At 52.8% G+C, this 19173-nt stretch overlaps 1 protein-coding gene across 1 annotated transcript; it reads left to right on the top strand.

Moving 5' to 3' along the window:
- The first annotated feature begins 849 nt into the window (after window positions 1–849).
- On the top strand, window positions 850–14993 carry PLEKHF2 (pleckstrin homology and FYVE domain containing 2). The gene is made up of 2 exons (XM_009902932.2): window positions 850–1054; window positions 13738–14993. The coding sequence occupies exon 2, from the start codon at window positions 13752–13754 to the stop codon at window positions 14499–14501; it is 750 nt and encodes a 249-aa protein (XP_009901234.1). The 5' UTR covers window positions 850–1054; window positions 13738–13751; the 3' UTR covers window positions 14502–14993.
- The last annotated feature ends 4180 nt before the right edge of the window (window positions 14994–19173 follow it).

Genomic DNA, 19173 nt, shown 5'->3' with positions numbered 1-19173 from the left:
AAACTAAACAATCTCAGTTCCCTCAGCCACTCCTCACAAGGTTTGTTCTGTAGGAGCCCTTACACCAGCTTTGTTGCCCCTCTCTGGCCATGCTCCAGCCCCTCAAGGTTTCCTGTAGTGAGGGGCCCAAAACCTGAACCCAGTATCTGAGGTGCAGGCTCATCAGTGCTGAGTACAGGGTGTCTTCCCTGCACAGGCAAAGTGCAAGAGGAAAGCTGAATGAGTCTGAAGTGATGATGGAAGCTCTTAATAATGATTTGAAACCTGTCACTGGTAGAACTACTGAAGTGTGTGCTACGTGGCTGTGTTTTCACCTGGAGGTAGATCCAAAAGCTGAGTGGTCTTAACTCACTCATTTAATGCACCTTAGATGCCTGCTCTGCAGATAGTCCTTGTCTCTGAAGTTTGCAGTTTAGCTCTCTCTGCCTTGTAGAGGTTTTACTGATCTTCTGTACCTTTCATCTGTTTGAGCTGTGTCATTAAGTACAATAAACCAATATTCAGCCCTGTTTGAAAGCCCTGTCTTACTCAGAGCCTTTGAGGTCTGGAGTGGGACATGATAAAAGCTTCAACTTGGGGTTTAGTGACATTAAGTCTCGCTAAAGTTCAAGTGCCTCCGAAGTTGAAGTCACACTGACTCTAACCAGAACCTTTTATTATGCAATGTATCAGTCAGCCTTAGGCAAGGAGGAGAAGGAGTGAGTTTGCATGTGCTTGCTGATGTTGTCTGTATGTGCAGATGTGAGAACAAGGGCTCTGTGTGGCACTGGGTGACTATTTAAAAGCTCCTGGGGTGGCAAGCTTTTAGATCTGCTGTTTCTGCCTCTTAATTCTCTTCCTTTTGTGTTCCTCTGCTCCTGAGTCTTCTCCTGGCTGTTCTGCCTGTTTGCTCCACTGCCCCGGTCTCCAGCTCGTGTTTCATCCTTTGAATGCTGGGAGCAGATGCCGTGGGCAGGGACATTTTTTGGATTCTAGTGGATCTGTGCTACTGAATCTGACCTGGAAAATTCAGGAGCTGCTGCTGCTGCTTCAGGACTGAATGGGCCTCTGTATGGTTAGTTTTGAGCTTTTATCCTTTTTCCAGCAGTTTAAATATACTTCCTGCCCCCCCTGTCCTCTGTAAAGCTGTCACCTTGGCTGTGAATGTACACAGGAGTAGATGAGATGCATGCATCCTGAGAGCATGGCTGGGAGAAACCTGCAGTGTGTTAAATATCATCATAGAATGGCTTAGGTTGGAAAGGACCTTGGAGATCACCTACTCCAACCTCCCCACCATGGGCAGGGTCACCTCTCAACTACACTTGGCTGCTCAGGGCCTCATCCAACCTGGCCTTGAGCACCCCCTGGGGAGGAGGCAGCCACAATCTCCCTGGGCAGCCTATTCCAGGGTCTCACCACTCTCCTACTGAAGAGCTTCTTCTTAAGCTCCAGTCTAACCCTACTCTCCCTCAGCTTCAAACCATTCCCCCTTGTCCTGTCTCTGGACACCCTCATGGAAAGTCTTTTTGTAGCCTTCCTGAAGGATCCCTTCAGGTATTATAAGGCAGCTCTAAGGACCCCCAAAGTTTTCCTTTCTCTAGGCTGAACACCCCTAGCTCCCTGAGCCTGTCCTCACAGCAGAGCTGCTCCAGCCCTTGGATCAACTTTGTGACCTTCCTCTGGACTCACTCCAACAGCAGCTCTGTGTCTTTCTTCTGCTGGGGACACCAGAACTGGAGGCAGGATTGGAGGTGAGGTCTCAGCAGCAGAGTCAAGGGGCAGAATCCCCTCTCTTGTCCTGCTGGCCTGCTTCTATGCCCAGGTGACTGCCTGGTGGATGTGGGGCAGGCTGTGGATGTAGTCTGCCTGGACTTCAGCAAGGTCTTTGACACCATTCCCCACAGCAAACTGCTGGCCAAGCTGTCAGCCCCTGGCTTGGACAGCAGCTCTCTGAGCTGGGTTAGGAACTGGCTGGAGGCTGAGCCCAGAGAGTGGTGGTGAATAGTGCCACAGCCAGCTGGCAGCCAGGCACCAGTGGTGTCCCCCAGGGAGCAGTGCTGGGCCCCATCCTGTTCAAGATCTTTATTGATGATCTGGATGAGGGCATTAAGTCCATCAGCAGTAAATTTGCTGACAACACCAAGCTGGGGGCAGGAGTTGATCTGCTGGAGGGTAGAGAGGCTCTGCAGAGGGACCTCGACAGGCTGGACAGATGGGCAGAGTCCAAGGGCAGGAGATTGAACACATCCAAGTGCCAGGTTCTGCACACTGGCCACAGCAACCCCATGCAGAGCTACAGGCTGGGGTCAGAGTGGCTGAGAGCAGTCAGGCAGAGAGGGACCTGGGGGTGCTGGTGGACAGCAGCTGAACATGAGCCTGCAGTGTGCCCAGGCAGCCAAGAAGGCCAGTGGCATCCTGGCCTGCATCAGGAACAGTGTGGCCAGCAGGAGCAGGGAGGTCATTCTGCCCTGTGCTCAGCACTGGTTAGGCCACACCTTGAGTCCTGTGTCCAGAGAAGGGCAACAAAGCTGGGGAGGGGTCTGGAGCACAGCCCTGTGAGGAGAGGCTGAGGGAGCTGGGGTTGCTTAGCCTGGAGAAGAGGAGGATCAGGGGAGACCTCCTCACCTTGAATATTGCATCCAATTCTGGACTTCCCAGTTCAGGAGTGACAGGGATCTGCTGGAGAGAGTCCAAAGGAGGGCTGCAAGGATGCTGAAGGGACTGCAGCACTGCCCTGTGAGAAGAGCCTGAGAGCCCTGGGGCTGTTTAGTCAGGAGAGGAGAAGACTGGGGGGCGAATCTGATCAATGTCTATCAATATCTGAGGGCTGGGGGCCAAGAGGGAGGGCACAGGCTCTGCTCAGTTGCACCCTGGGATAGGACAAGGGGCAATGGATATCAACTCCAGCACAGGAGGTTCCACCTCAGCATGAGGAGGAACTTCTTCACTGTGAGGGTCACAGAGCCCTGGAGGGACTGCCCAGAGAGGTTGTGGAGTCTCCTCTGGAGCCTTTCCAGCCCTGTCTGGATGTGTTCTGTGTGCCCTGTGCTGGATTCTCTGCTCCTGCTCTGGCAGTGGGGGTGGACTCGAAAATCTCCATCGGTGCCTTCCAACCCCTAACCTCCTCTGATCCTGTTATCATCCCTTACTATGTATATTCACAGCTAAGGTGGCAGCTTTAAAGAGAGAAAAAGCCAGCTTAGCTGAGTGAGTCAGGGCTGCTGACACCTCCTGTCTTACAGCTGTCCCGTGCCGTTCAGCCCTGCCTCTCTCCAGAGCAGAGCTGGCACACAAGCTAAACATTCTCCTGAAGACCAGTGGGAGATTGCTGGTTTGGTCCCCAGGATACAGTGGCAGAATGAGACAGTGCTGTGGGTGGTGACTTGTCCTTGCACAGCAACCCCAGCAGAACTATTTTGCTGCTGTGGTAGCCTGGAATGTGAAGAGCTGCAGTAAGGATGTGACCTCAGCTTGGCTTCTGCTTCCTCACAGCCTGGTTGGGCAGCCTCTGTGTTTGAGCACTTTGGAGGTGGCTGCTCTGACCCAAGAGGGGGATCAATGCCAAACTGCAGGGAGCTAGGGGAGTGAGAAGAACTTCTTGTCTTGCTAACAGAATTGTTAGTTGTGGAGAAGCTTCTCCTGAATAGAATTAGAAGTGACTTTGTGTTGAAGACTTGCTGGAGGAGGAGTTGGGGCTGCCTGTGCCATGACATATTTTGTCACCTTTGCATAGCTTATTGTGCCCTGCAGATCAAAGCCTTGCCCCAGCAGCTTCTTCCTGAAGTGGCTGTTAGGAAGAAATTGGAATGAAGCTGGAGGTGGGGAGATTCAGGCTGGAGGTGAGGAGGAAGTTCTTCCCCATGAGAGTGGTGAAGCCCTGGAATGGGTTGTCCAGGGAGGTGGTTGAGGCCCCAGCCCTGGAGGTGTTTAAGGCCAGGCTGGATGAGGCTGTGGCCAGGCTGATCTAGTGTGGGGTGTCCTTGCCCATGGCAGGGGGGTTGGAACTGGATGATCCCTGTGGTCCCTTCCAGCCCTGACTGATACTAGGATACTATGAAATTCTTCCCAGAAAGATTTGCCATGGGAGTGGGCAGCCCAGGGAGGTGGTGGAGTCCCTGGAAGTGTTAAGAAGAGGCACTGGGTGCCCTGGCTTAGTTGGTTAGATGGTGTTGGGTGGTAGGTTGGGCTTGATGATCTCAAAGGCCAATTTTGGTTAATTGTGTGATTCTGGGAGCATGTGTGTGAGAAGGAGGACAAACAGAAGGCACTGCAGCATTTGGAGAGCTGAGATCTGTTTGGAAAGGCTGCTGATGAACTCTGCTGCTGGGGCAGCTCTGGGCAGCCAGTTTTTCAGGTAAGGTGGTGTGTGTGATGCTTTGCCTGGCAGCTGGTACTGTTGCACTGCAGTCTGGAGATGGAGGGGGGCTCTGATGGGCCTCAGACACAGGCAGAGTCGTTTTGAAAGCCTGGGGATGGATAATCTTGCATAGGTTTTGGCCTGGACATCTTGGGGTTAAAAGTTGCTTTCTGTTTCCAGACAGTTAACGTAACATAGGATGGTCCAGGCCACAAGAGACCTCCAAAGCTCATCCAGTGCAACCTCCCCACAGTCAGCAGGGACATCCCCAACTAGATCAGGCTGCCCAGGGCCTTGTGGAGCCTCACCTGGAACACCTCCAGGGATGGGGCCTCAACCACCTCCCTGGGCAACCTGTTCCAGTGTTCCACCACCCTCATAGTGAAGAACTTGCTTCTGATATCCAACCTCAATCTGCTCTTCTCTAGTTTGAAGCCATTGCCCCTCGTCCTGTCCCTGCAGGCCTTTGCAAACAGTCTCTCTGCAGCCTTCCTGCAGCCTCTTCAGGTCCTGGCAGGCTGCTATTAGGTCTCCCCAGAGCATTCTCTTCTCCAGGCTGAACACCTCCAGCTCCCTCAGCCTGTCCTCATAGCAGAGCTGCTTCAACCCCCTGATCATTTTTGTGGCCTCATCTGGACCCTCTCCATCAGGTCCATGACCTTCCTATACTGAGAGCTCCAGACCTGTACCCAGCACTGCAGGTGAGGTCTCAGCAGAGCAAAGTGGCAGAAACATCTCCTTGGTCTGTGTGTCCGTGAGAAGAGGTGAACCTCTTGTCTTTACCTCTTGTGACTTAGAGATGGCTTTCTCTTTTTTGTCTCTCTGCTCTGTTTTCTCCCACATTCCATTAGTATTTATAATCCTGATACTTCCCAGGTACTTCCTCAGTAGCCATTTCTGAACTCTTGCTCCTTTCTCAGCAAGGGCTGGTGAAGGTGAATGCACATTGGCATGCTTAGGATTTCAGGGGGAGCTTTTAGTTCTTTAAAAGCTTAGGAGAAAGACACCTGAGGGCTTATTTGAAAAAGTTTGATCTATTAGTGTGGGGGAAAAAGCAATTCATGCCCTGGAAAGGTGGAATAATTCATCAGCAGTCAGTGGCTTTGACTGCCTCAGTCATAGAAGCCTTTTGGTTGGAAAAAGAGCTGCAGAATCATCCACTCCAACCATTCTCTGACTCTGCCAAGGCTGGTGCTAAACCCTGGCCCTCAGAACCACATCTCTGCCTCCTACCCATCTGCAGGCATGGGGATTCCACCACCTTCCTGGGGAGCCTCTTCCAGTCTCTGGGAATCTTTGCAGTGAAGAGGTTTCTTCTCATGTGCCACCTAAACATCCCCTGGCACAATTCCAGGCCACTTCCCCTTGTCCTGTCACTAGGGAGAAGAGAGCAACCCCCACCTGGCTCCAGCCTCCTGCCAGGGAGTTGTGGAGACCAATGAGGTCTCCATTCAGCCTCCTTTTCTCCAAGCTGAACAACCCCAGTTCCCTGAGCTGCTCCTCTCCACACCTTTCACCAGATTCCTCACCCTTCTCTGGACCCACTCCAGCCCTTCCATGTCCTTCTGGGAGTGAGGGACCCAAAACTGATCCCAGGACTCAAGGTGTGGCCTCACCAGTGCCCACTACAGGGGGGCAGCCCCTGCCCTGCTCCTGCTGGCCACAGTATTGCTAATCCAGGCCAGGATGCTGGTGGCCTTCTTGGCCACCTGGCCCACCCTGGCTCATCTTCAGCTGCTGTCAACCAACCCCTCCAGGTCCTTTGCTGCTGGGCAGTTTCCAGCCAGCCTGTTTGTAGCCTGGAGTGTTCGTGGGGCTGGTGGGTGAGAATCTGGGAGCATTCTGGCTGAGAGTTTCAGTCCAGAGGAGATGTGATTATCTTCTCTTACCTAGTCCTTCTTAACTTGCCCTGCATCCTTGCCTTAAGTCCACTGAGTGATTATTTTCACAGCAGCAGAGTCTCCAGCACCAGTTCTGCAGTCATGTGTCTCGGTTCCAAGCCATGGTTATGATTGAACAGTCCTGGTTAAAGCTCTTTTCTCCTAGGTCATCCCAGAGAACAGCTAATTAAAACCATTTCTTTTTCTCCCTGCTCTCTCCTCCTCCCAGGGCCTTGTATTTTGAAAGCTGCCATGGTGACCTTGAGCTGGGGTTGTCTGTTTGTTGGCAGGGAGTGCAGGAAGCTGAGCTGGAGCTGTGGAGCCTGGGAGTGCTTCCTACATACAGGTCGCTGTAACTTTCATTCACTGAGACTCATCAGCCTGACTGGGGGAGGGGGAGAGTCTGGGGGGATTCCCCCTTGTGGGCTAGCAAAAGCATTTAACTTGCTGTAGTTTGCAGGTACTTGATAGCCAAGTGTAAGTGTAGAAGTGGTCCTTACTGATCTGTACCTGGAGGAAAGTCTGTGTTCCCACTCTGGTCCCTTTGGACTCTGCTGACTGATTTCCTTCCCCACTTCCCAGGGAGCATGGGGTTGCTAAATAGCTTCACATCGACCCAGTGGCTGACTCCTTGCTTTGCAAGTCTCTAGTGGCTGTTGGTTCAGCTTTGGCACTTACCAAGACTGCTTGGTGCTAGCATGTTAGATGGGAATGGTTATTTGACGAGTCAATGGCAATTAATCCTCCATCCAGATCCTGACCTTTGATGGTTTGATTTTTTGAGGCCATGGCTGCAGCAGACACACATCCCAAAGTCTGGAGTTTATTCCTTGCACTCCCTTGCTAGTACTTTCTCCTTGGTAGATAGTCAGCAGCATTTCTGCAGCATGGCACCTCTGTTAGATGAAGCCATAGCAGAAGTGCAGCAAGAGAAGTGTGGCCAGCAGGGCCAGGGAGGGGATTCTCCCCCTCTGCTCAGCTCTGCTGAGACCCCACCTGGAGTACTGCCTCCAGTTCTGGAGCCCCTCTTACAAGAGGGATCTGGAGGTGCTGGAAGGTGTCCAGAGAAGGGCCAGGAGGATGAGCAGAGGGCTGGAGCACCTCTCCTGTGAGGACAGACTGAAGGAGTTGGGGCTGTTCAGTCTGGAGAAGAGAAGGCTCTGAGGTGACCTCATTGTGGCCTTCCAGGATCTGAAGGGGGCTCCAAGGAGGCTGGGAAGGGACTGCTCAGGATCTCAGGGAGTGATAGGACTGGGGGGAATGGAATGAAGCAGGAGGTGGGGAGATTCAGGCTGGAGGTGAGGAGGAAGTTCTTCCCCATGAGAGTGGTGAAGCCCTGGAATGGGTTGTCCAGGGAGGTGGTTGAGGCCCTGTCCCTGGAGGTGTTTAAGGCCAGGCTGGATGAGGCTGTGGCCAGGCTGATCTAGTGTGGGGTGTCCCTGCCCATGGCAGGGGGGTTGGAACTAGATGATCCTTGTGTTCCCTTCCAACCCTGACTGATACTATGATACTACTATGAAGTGAAGCCAATCCCTTACCTGAAGAACCCTCTCCCAAGTGCCAGTGTTGTGCCTCTGTGCCACATGGTAATAGGTAGTTCACAGTGCATGTTGACCCAGAAAGTGACTGCATCACAGAACGTTAGGGCTTGGAAGAGATCTCTGAAGATCATGCACTCCAACCCCCCTGCTGTCACCCAGGCTCACCCAGGGCAGGTCACACAGGAACACATCCAGGTGGGTTTGGAATGTCTCCAGAGCAGGAGACTCCACAACCTCTCTGGGCAGCCTGCTCCTGGGCTCTGCCACCCTCACAGTGACAAAGCTTTCCCTTCTGTTCCTGTGGCACCTCCTGTGCTCCAGCTTGCCCCCAGTGCCCCTTGTCATGTCCTTGGACATCCCTGAGCAGAGCCTGGCTCCATCCTCCCCACACTGCCCTGCAGATCTTTATCCCCAGCAGTGAGGTCACCCTCAGGCTCCTCTGCTCCAAGCCCCAGCTGCCTCAGCCTGGCCTCACAGGGAGATGTTCCACTGCCTGCAGCAGCTTTGTGGCTCTGTGCTGGACTCTCTCAAGCAGTTCCCTGAGGTCCTTCCTGACCTGAGGGGCCCAGAACTGGACACAATATTCCAGATGTGGCCTCACCAGGGCAGACTAGAAGGGGAGGAAAGCCTCTCTGGACCTACTCAGCACAGCCCTTCTAATCCAGCCCAGAATGCCATCGGCCACCTTGGCCACAGGGCCTCATTGCTTAGATCTTAATGCTGGGTGGAGCATGCAGAGGGTGGGTACTGGTGTCTCCATGAATATGTGGCAGTATTGGTGCTGGGAATGCTTGAAGGAGATAAGGTGTCTCTTGCAAGGTGTATTTTGGATATGCCTGTAGAGTTACAGTGTTAAAAACTTCCCCTTACTGATTTATGCTCTGCTGTTTCCTGAGAGGAAAAACCACAACTGTGATACTTCTATTTACTGCTCAGGTTGAGCCAATGCACTTTGTATGCAGAGCACCTCCCTTCACCTTCCCTTTCCTCCACTGTCTCCCTGCCCTGGGACTATCCTGCCAAGCTAAACTCTGGTTCTCAGCTGGATCTGCCCTGTTCTGGTTCACTGAGTACTTCCATAATGGCACAGGGGGGGCAGGGAGGGGAAGGATGACAGAAGTTGTTACTGCCACAGAAGGAAACAAACCAGAACCATGTCAACTAAATGTGATGCTGCAGAAGGATGGAGGGATTTAGTAGCGTGGGCATCTTCAAGGGAGCGAGAGACAAAGCTTTGAGGACCTAGTCAGGGGTTAGTGGTTCAGAAGAGCAGGGCTGGTGAGGGAGGTGGACACTGACAGGAGGTTTTTTGTTGGGGGGTTGCTTTCCTCCCTCTCAGACTTATCTCTGGAGAGAAGTGCTGAGCATTTCAGTCCTCAGAAAGCTTAATAAAGAAGCTGGTGGTGCTTGTTCTGACTGAAGTACAGCCAGTGTGTGTTTGGCAGCAAATGTGGCTTGAAGCTTACTGTGCAGAAAGTCCTGAGCCAGCAAATGGGGATCCACTGAACAGGGCAGTGAAGGAGGGCAGCCTTTTCTGCTTTGGCACCTGGTGGAAATAGCATAGGTGGACTTGCTTGTGCAATTAAATCCCTTCTCGTGAAGCAGTTAGTGTTTTGTCTGACCTTCTGTAGGCCAAAATAACTTCAGATCTGATGGCTAAGCATGAGTCTGGTTAATACCAGAGTTAGAGTTGGTTTAGGTTGTTCTAGAGAACAGGAAATTAGAACCTCTGAGGCACATACAGAGAATGCAAAAGTAAAGCTGAGTAAGGCCTTTAATGGATTCTGCTGGGCAGAGCTGGGGAGGTTCTCCTCCCGCTCTGCTCTACCCCTGCTGAGACCACAGCTGCAATCCTGTGTCCAGTTCTGGGCTCCCCAGTTCAAGAGAGACAGAGACCTCTTGGAGAGAGTCCAAGGGAGAGCCAGGAGGATGCTTAGGGGACTTGAGCATCTCCCCTGTGAAGAGAGACTGAGAGCCCTGGGGCTGTTTAGTCTGGAGAAGAGAAAGCTGAGAGGGATCTGATCAATGTCTATCAATATGTGAGGGTTGGGGGTCAAGTGGAAGAGGCCAAGCTCTTTAGGATGGTGCACAGTAACAACACAAGGACCAATGGATGAAAACTTGAACAGAGAAGGTTTCAGCTCAACATGAGGAGAAACTTCTTTACAGTGAGGGTGACAGAGCCCTGGAGCAGGCTGCCCAGAGAGGTTGTGGAGTCTCCTTCTCTGCAGACTTTCCAACCCCACCTGGATGTGTTCCTGTGCAGACTCCCCTGGGTGATGCTGCTCTGGCAGGGGGTTTGGACTGATCTCTAGAGACCCCTTCCAACCTCTCATGTTCTGTGATTGTGTCTTCACAGTGTGAGGCATGGATATAAGATGATGATGTTGTGTGCAGAGCTTCAAAAGAAAAGGTCACTTTAGGTATATCTTTCAAACTATTGCAGTGTGGAGCTCATGAAATAAATACCATGCTGCTGCTTCAGGAGTTTAATCACACTTCACACTGGGCATGTGGATTGATGTAATCACAGGGAACATACTTACTTAGAGGAGGCCCTAATGAGAGGTTTCTCTGGCACTAAATCTGTGGCAAGTAGTTTCATCTCGTAAGGGTTGATCTGAGCTTTTGGTTGACTGGATCCAGGTCATGCCAGAGTGAGAGAATCTGAGGAGCACCAAGCCTGAGCCTTGTTTCAACCCAGTTTTCTCTCTGTTATGGGTTGATGCTGCATTGATGGCAGGTGGTATAGATGGAGAAGAACAGGGAGGTTAACGCAGAGGACTTCTCAAACTGGGATGGTGTTGGGAAGTGCAGGTAGTAGGCACTGGAGTATTTGCTACTCTGCTGGCCTTTGGGCCTGTTCAGAGCAGCAGTTGTACTGCAGTGTGTGAGCATCAGCTGGAAAGGAAGGCACAGGAGAGCTGTCTCCTCCTTGCTGAGAGACAAGCCTGACCTCAGTACTTGCCTCTGCCAGCACTGTCCCTTCGATTCGTGGCTGTACATGGGAGAAGCTTGAGGGGAGCAGATCTGGGTCAGACTGCTCTGACTTCTGCCCAGGCACTTCTAGGGTAAAAGGTTCAAGAGTGGTTTGCTGGGAATGAATCACTGTAGTGACAACTCCTTATTTTCAGCTCCCTGCTGGGTGCCTTAGGAATCTTACCTTTGCCAGGGGAAGGGTGAGGAGTGGTTTCAATCTGTAACTGGAACACCTCTATTCTGCAGTCCCTCAGCACTTCCTGAAACACCAAGCCTTCCTGCCTTAACTTGCCCACAGTCAGCAGTGCAAGGCACTTGGCCTTTCTCAGTTGCAGGCTGTGTGGCTCCTCCTCTGAGCTGAGCCTGCAGCCCTCTGATCACATCACCCACGCAGGTGTAGTTCCAGTAGGTGAGGAGGGAGGGACTGTGGGGCCGCTGCAAAACGAAGGCATCGGTGAGCAAGCCCCCAGCTCCCTGGCCCTGGCTCAGGAGTCTGCCATGAAAGCAGGTGGCAAGGGATGCCAGCAGTGGCCTGTACACAATGTTTTGAGTAGATAGACTCCTGGGTTTGGCCCCTGATTGAAGGTCTATGCAGTGGGAGAAGAGCGATGCTAAGCTTGGGTACGGTGGTGGCTTCCCACGTGAGGAGCGACTCTCTCGTTGCTGTTTGTTGTGCTAGCACTGCCATGGGTCTGCAGGCTGCTCAGTTAAGTCACTGTTTCTGTCAGCACCAGAATTTGGCATGCTGGGTGATGCTTTCCTTTGCCATGCAGAGTGTAGGTGGAGGAGGGCGCAGGGAGAAATCTGGGCTCTGAGGATGCCGTAACCTCGCTGGGGGGGAAGCTGGCCGGCCCGCTGGCAGCGGCTCTGAGGAGCGGGGCTGTAGGTGCTGTCTGTGTGACAAAGATAGCTGTCAGCTGGGAGGAACAGTTCTGCCTTTGGAAAAAAAAAAAGCCTAATCTGTTGCTAAAAATTCCTGGCTGTTAATACTGAGTTAAATCTAGCCCCAGTCGGTGCCTCCGAGCCCGTGTGGTAGTTTCAGGCTGTGCCTAGAAAATTCTCCACAGGTCTTGAACAGAAAGGAGCAGGATGTAAATAAATCACCACTGGGTGTCAAAGGCAGAGAATGATAAGCTCTAAATAATCCCCTTGGACACACTGCCAGCATAAGCTAGTTGTGCAGACAACCTTCCTCTTCCCTCGGCTTCCTCGCTCTGGCTGCTGCTTCTGCTGGCTCTTTGCTGACCTTGGCTGCATGGCTTTGCTTTGGCCCAGTACTAACTGTGGTAGCTGTAGGCTATGCCTTCAAAATTCTTCCCAGGTCTTGAGCAGAAAAGTAGTGACCTGTAAATAAATCACTGCTGGGTGTGAAAAGGAAAAGGAAGAGAAATCTGAGAATCCCATTGGAGAGAGAGCTACCATCGGATTGCTTGTACCAAAGCAATTCCCCTTCCCTCTCTTCCCCTTCCCTCTCTTCCCCTTCCCCCTCTCTTCCCCTTCCCCCTCTCTTCCCCTTCCCCCTCTCTTCCCTTCCCCTCTCTTCCCCTTCCCCTCTCTTCCCCTTCCCCCTCTCTTCCCCTTCCCCCTCTCTTCCCCTTCCCCCTCTCTTCCCCTTCCCCCTCTCTTCCCCTTCCCCCTCTCTTCCCCTTCCCCCTCTCTTCCCCTTCCCCCTCTCTTCCCCTTCCCCCTCTCTTCCCCTTCCCCCTCTCTTCCCCTTCCCCCTCTCTTCCCCTTCCCCCTCTCTTCCCCTTCCCCCTCTCTTCCCCTTCCCCCTCTCTTCCCCTTCCCCCTCTCTTCCCCTTCCCCCTCTCTTCCCCTTCCCCCTCTCTTCCCCTTCCCCCTCTCTTCCCCTTCCCCCTCTCTTCCCCTTCCCCCTCTCTTCCCCTTCCCCCTCTCTTCCCCTTCCCCTCTCTTCCCCTTCCCCCTCTCTTCCCCTTCCCCCTCTCTTCCCCTTCCCCCTCTCTTCCCCTTCCCCCTCTCTTCCCCTTCCCCCTCTCTTCCCCTTCCCCCTCTCTTCCCCTTCCCCCTCTCTTCCCCTTCCCCCTCTCTTCCCCTTCCCCCTCTCTTCCCCTTCCCCCTCTCTTCCCCTTCCCCCTCTCTTCCCCTTCCCCCTCTCTTCCCCTTCCCCCTCTCTTCCCCTTCCCCCTCTCTTCCCCTTCCCCCTCTCTTCCCCTTCCCCCTCTCTTCCCCTTCCCCCTCTCTTCCCCTTCCCCCTCTCTTCCCCTTCCCCCTCTCTTCCCCTTCCCCCTCTCTTCCCCACTCTGGGGAGATGCTAACTTGCTTCTGCTTGACCTTGGCTGCGTTGTTTTGGTCAAGTCTCACAGCAGCTTTCTCTGCTCCTTTCTCTTCTCCCTTTTGACCAGGGGCCAGGGCAGAAAAAGGAGAAGCCTGTAGCTTCCCCTGGTCCTTGTCCAGGGGTCCTTGTCCAGGGGAGCCCTTGTGCTGTTTGTTGATTGTGAATGTCTGTAGATATTGTGGATTCTGTACATTTTGCACATCCTCCTTGCATTCCCCTGGAGACTGTAGTTTTGCCTGTAAATACAGCTTCCACTTGCTTCCAGCTGGCAAAGTTAATGTTGGGGTGGAAATTTCAACCAGCTACACTAACAAAACAACTCTGTGCTCTTTCTCTCCTCTGTGGTGTACAAGAGGATAGGGAGCAGGGAGGGGGAGGCTGTTGCTAGATCCCCTGGTTTGTCCAGGGGGGGTTCTTGTGTTGTTTATCAATTGTAAATACCTGTAAGTAGTGTGTATTTGGTACATACTCGTTGCATTTCGTTGTAGATTGTAGTGTTGCTTGTAAATACAACTTCACTTGCTTCCAGCTGAGCTGGGCTGGCAATTGAATGGGGGGAGGGCGGGAGGTGATTTTCAACCCACCAGAGCCAGCAGGTTCTGGTGGGTATTTAAAGAGCCGTGGGGTCGCCGCCTTCCTCGGGGGGAAGGCTGCTGCTGAATCGGCCTCATTCTGACAGCAAACTCTCTGCTGTGCTTTCAGGCCCCTTGTGAAAGATGGTGGATCGCCTGGCGAACAGCGAGGCAAACACCAGGAGGATCAGCATCGTGGAGAACTGCTTCGGCGCGGCCGGCCAGCCCCTGACCATTCCCGGGCGCGTGCTGATCGGGGAGGGAGTGCTGACGAAGCTGTGCAGGAAGAAGCCCAAAGCCAGGCAGTTCTTCCTCTTCAACGACATCCTGGTCTACGGCAACATCGTCATCCAGAAGAAGAAGTACAACAAGCAGCACATCATCCCCCTGGAGAACGTCACCATCGACTCCATCCAGGATGAGGGGGACTTGCGGAACGGCTGGCTCATCAAGACGCCCACCAAGTCCTTCGCCGTTTACGCCGCCACCGCCACCGAGAAGTCGGAGTGGATGAACCACATCAACAAGTGCGTCTCCGACCTGCTCTCCAAGAGCGGGAAGAGCCCCAGCAGCGAGCACGCCGCCGTCTGGGTGCCGGACTCGGAGGCCGCCGTCTGCATGCGCTGCCAGAAGGCGAAGTTCACGCCGGTGAACCGCCGGCACCACTGCCGCAAGTGCGGCTTCGTGGTCTGCGGGCCCTGCTCTGAAAAGAGGTTCCTGCTGCCCAGCCAGTCCTCCAAGCCCGTGCGCATCTGCGACTTCTGCTACCAGCTGCTGGCCACCGGGGAGGTGGCCGCTTGCCAGGCCTCCAGGTCAGACTCCTACAGCCACTCGCCTAAGTCCTCTCTGAACGATGTATCCGACGAGGACGACGACGAAGACAGCAGCGACTGAGGACCAAAGCTTTGGGGTTGGCTTGGGTTTTCTCCCAACCCCTTGCAGTTTGTATTCTGAACCCTGTGGAGCTGCTTTTGGGGAGGTCTGTAGCGAGGATCCTCAGCAAAATCCTGTTCCTAGCCATAAAAATCTGCCTGAATACCTTTGGCTGCCATGTGCCTCGAGCTCTCAGTGCTCTAGACAATAGCTGGTTGGGTTTGTTTCCCCCCTGCCAGCCTAGCGCTCTGCAGGGGTAGGCTGTTGCAGATGCTACCAGAATGTTTCCCAACCTCTCCTACTTGAGTTGTGTCTAGGTTAGACTGTTGTGGAAGGCCGGAGAACTCAGCTGTACCTTTGTTAATTTAACAACCCCTACTTCCTAACGCTTCGCCTCGGGATGCTGTTATGTGGGGCTCGCAGACGTGGGGAGGAAGGCTGCGAGAAGGGCTGTTGGTTGCAATCCTTTAGACCATCTTGTTTCATCCCTTACTGTGGTGGAAGGTGACAGAAGCTGCAAACTCCAATGTCACCCGAAGCCGGAAGTTGTCTCGGTTTGCTCTTATTTAGGACTTCCTACGCCAAGCAGTGCCTTGTACCGATTGTGCTGATTCGGGAAGAAACAAACCTGTTCACAGCGTCCGGCCTCGCCTGATGCTGGTATCTGAGGGCTTGTTGGTGCTATTGCAAATAACTGCTGTGTTCAAAGTGGAGCTTTGACAAGGTCAGAACTGTGCCTCCTTGCTGGAGACCTCAGACCGCACGTCCTCACCTGCGCAGGCAGAGCCGAAGCCTCGGCGGATGCAGTGGAGTTCTCCGCGCAGGAGCTGCGTTACGGGTCAGGATCTTGAGATGAGAAGCCGGGGGGGAGGGGGTGGGTGGGGAGTGACTCTTCACAGGGATGGCTGAGTTTTCTTTTCCAGTGTCAAAGTTGGCAGGTGCACACTGAAACTTGAATTGGGTGATAACAGCATTTGGATGCCTTCGTGTGTTTGGAAGGAAATCCTCCCCCCCCAGGGTGACACTGAATTACATCTCAAAACACTGGTGAGGGGATTGTTTCTATCTTGCTTTCTTGTTTTCCTCTCCCCCCCACCCCCCACCCAAGGAGTTTTATTGGCTTGTTTAAAAACAACCTCACACTTCCAACAACAACAAAGAAGCCTGCAAGTATCCTTCTCAGATTGGCTTTGCTTTTTTACACAGCTGACCTCAGGATGAATGTGAGATGCAAGTTGTCTCCTTCTAAATGTCTCTACCCAGGACCAAGAAAGATGTATTTAAAGAGCTATAATGAAATCCTCAGTGCAAAAAAAAACCCCCACACCCCACAAATGTCTCTCCCATAGTGTTAATGTCTTTATTTTTAGTAAGTCCTTGAAGACAGATGTGGCATCTCCCCCTTTACATTTTAAAGTGAGACCTGTTGAACCCCCCAAATACTTCTATATTTCCTCTATTTTTTATAAGGGTAGCAGCGATTTTTGAAGCAGCAAAACCTCTTAGAAATAGTTGTGGCAATATCAGTAGCAACTGACTTTACCTGGGGGAGGGGGAGGTTAAAGTTTTTGTATCTCCAAGTGACAATTTCTGCACTGTTTGCCTCGGTGGGCAACGACTGAGGTAAATATTTATTGAATAAACAATGAATGCTGCACACTGCACAAGGCTCCTCTTTTGTATGCTGGAAGTGTCAGTCATTTAACATACAGAACCCCCCAAACAATCAGCAAAGCACTTCAGAGCTAGAATAGAATAGAATAGAATAAACCAGGCTGGAAGAGACCTTCAGCTTCATCGAGTCCAACTTATCATCCAACACCACCTAAACAACTAACCCATGGCACCCATCAAGTCTCCTCCTGAACACCTCCAGTGATGGTGACTCCACCACCTCCCTGGGCAGCCCATTCCAATGGGCAATCACTCTCTCTGTGTAGAACTTCTTCCTAACATCCAGCCTAAATCTCCCCTGGTGCAGCTTGAGACTGTGTCCTCTTGTTCTGGTGCTGGGTGCCTGGGAGAAGAGACCAACCTCTGCCTGTCTACAACCTCCCTGCAGATAGTTGTAGAGAGCAATGAGGTCTCCCCTGAGCCTCCTCTTCTCCAGGCTAAGCAACCCCAGCTCCCTCAGCCTCTCCTCACAGGGCTGTGCTCCAGACCCCTCCCCAGCATCGTTGCCCTTCTCTGGACACGCTCCAGCAACTCAACATCATTCCTGAACTGAGGGGCCCAGAACTGGACACAGGACTCAAGGTGTGGCCTAACCAGTGCTGAGCACAGGGCAGAATGACCTCCCTGCTCCTGCTGGCCACACTGTTCCTGATGCAGGCCAGGATGCCATTGGCCTTCTTGGCTGCCTGGGCACACTGCAGGCTCATGTTCAGCCTACCATCAACCAGCACCCCCAGGTCCCTCTCTGCCTGGCTGCTCTCAGCCATTCTGACCCCAGCCTGTAGCTCTGCATGGGGTTGCTGTGGCCAATGTGCAGAACCTGGCACTTGGATGTGTTCAGTCTCCTGCCCTTGGACTCTGCCCATCTGCCCAGCCTGTCGAGGTCCCTCTGCAGAGCCTCTCTACCCTCCAGCAGATCAACTCCTGCCCCCAGCTTGGTGTCGTCAGCAAATTTACTGATGATGGACTCGATGCCCTCATCCAGATCATCAATAAAGATATTGAACAGGCTGGGGCCCAGCACTGATCCCTGGGGGACACCACTGGTGCCTGGCTGCCAGCTGGCTGTGGCACCATTCACCACCACTCTCTGGGCTCAGCCTCCAGCCAGTTCCTAACCCAGCTCAGAGTGCTGCTGTCCAAGCCAGGGGCTGACAGCTTGGCCAGCAGTTTGCTGTGCCCTTCTGTGAGGTTTCTGGTAGCTGAAGATGCACTGAGCCTTGGCTGGTTTTTTTTGGAGGCACTCTGCACGAGCAGCCTGCATTAGAGTGCCTTGGGTGAAAAGGGCACTAAACTTTGGAGCAATTTGTAACAAGAAGTGTTTGGGTTTGGTTCATGAAGAGTATTTGACCCACTTTGAAAGAAACATTAAAGGGGGGTGTGGAGAAAAGAGCTTTCTGATGGAGACTGAAGGAGCAGGAAGAATCTGGAGAGTTGCCAGATGAGCAATAAAGAATTGTATGTCCTGCAAACTAGCTGAAAGGAAGGAGTAGCTCCATCCCCTTCAGCCCTTGAGAGATGAGGGTGAGCTGCAGCAGAGGAAAATGGACTCGGTTCTGAGAAGGCACTTGAGTAGGGCTTGCCTTTTGTTCCTCTCCTCTTCAATATTTATACTTCAGGCATCTCCAGCCCTGATTTCCTCCAGCTTCAGATTTCCCCCTTAGAATCTAAGTCCAAGCCTCCCTTACACACTCCTCCTAACAACAATTTCTTTTATGCTGCAGTTATTTCCTCTTCCTTCAGCTGTCAGCACTTCACTTTGCCTCTTAGCCTCCAGCTCCAGCTTGACCTTCCCTGCGTCACCAAAGGCTCTGCTTGCTTTTCAGCACTTTTTTTTTCCAGGGGGTGGGGAAGAGGCTTGCCAAGAGTTAGGTCACATACTGGGGTTCATAGAATAGAATAGAATAGGATAGAATAGAATAGAATAGAATAGAATAAACCAGGTTGGAAGAGACCTTCAAGATCGAGTCCAACCTATCATCCAACACTACCTAATCAACTAACCCATGGCACCAAGCACCCCATCAAGTCTCCTCCTGAACACCTCCAGTGATGGTGACTCCAGCACCTCCTCAGGCAGCCCATTCCAATGGGCAATCACTCTCTCTGTGTAGAACTTCTTCCTAACATCCAGCCTAAACTTCCCCTGGCACAGCTTGAGACTGTGTCCTCTTGTTCTGGTGCTGGTTGCCTGGGAGAAGAGACCAAACCCCACCTGGCTACAACCTCCCTTCAGGGAGTTGGAGACAGCAAGAAGGTCTCCCCTGAGCCTCCTCTTCTCCAGGCTAAGCAACCCCAGCTCCCTCAGCCTCTCCTCACAGGGCTGTGCTCCAGACCCCTCCCCAGCTTTGTTGCCCAGGGAGTCACCTTCCATGGAAGTGTTGAAAAAAGTATTGGATGTGGCACTTGGAGCCATGGTTTAGTTGTCAGGAGGTGCTGGATGATAGGTTGGACTTGATGATCTCTGAGGTCTTTTCCAACCTGGTTGATTCTGTGATCACAGGTTCCTGAAAGGGCTCTTGCTTGGTGCTTTGTGGTCTGGTTCTGGTAGATGTTTTTGGGTTTACAAATCTCAGGTTGTAGCTTCAAGCCTCTTGTGTTTAACTGTCTTGCACTGTGGGCCTGCAAGGAGGGCAGAAAATAGGGCAGCTGCTTGCTTTTGGTTTATCTTCACATTTTAGCAGCAAGTTTATTCACTTTAAAGAGGGATTAATAAACTGGCCAGGCTGGGTGAGGCATTGAGCAGCTGAGTCTAGTGAAGCATCCCTGCCTGTGGGAACAATCTGCTGAGGAGCCTTGGGAGTACTGGTGGGATGAAAAGCTCAAGAGGAGCCAGCAGTGAGCACTTGCAGCCCAGAGAGCCAACAGAACCTGGGCTGCAGCAAGAGAAGTGTGGCCAGCAGGGCCAGGGCGGGGATTCTGCCCCTCTGCTCCACTCTCCTGAGCCCACAGCTGGAGCTCTGGGGCCAGGTCTGGAGCCTCTATTACAGAAAGGATCTGGGGGTGCTGGAAGGTGTCC

Source organism: Dryobates pubescens, chromosome 14 (genome assembly GCF_014839835.1).
Source record: "Dryobates pubescens isolate bDryPub1 chromosome 14, bDryPub1.pri, whole genome shotgun sequence".
Classification (NCBI taxonomy): Eukaryota; Metazoa; Chordata; class Aves; order Piciformes; family Picidae; genus Dryobates; species Dryobates pubescens.
This window is presented reverse-complemented; position numbering and strand designations above follow the sequence as displayed.

What these genes read in the sequence shown, in the direction of transcription:
- PLEKHF2 (XM_009902932.2), top strand. Translation starts at nt 13,752, where the DNA reads ATGGTGGATCGCCTGGCGAACAGCGAGGCAAACACCAGGAGGATCAGC.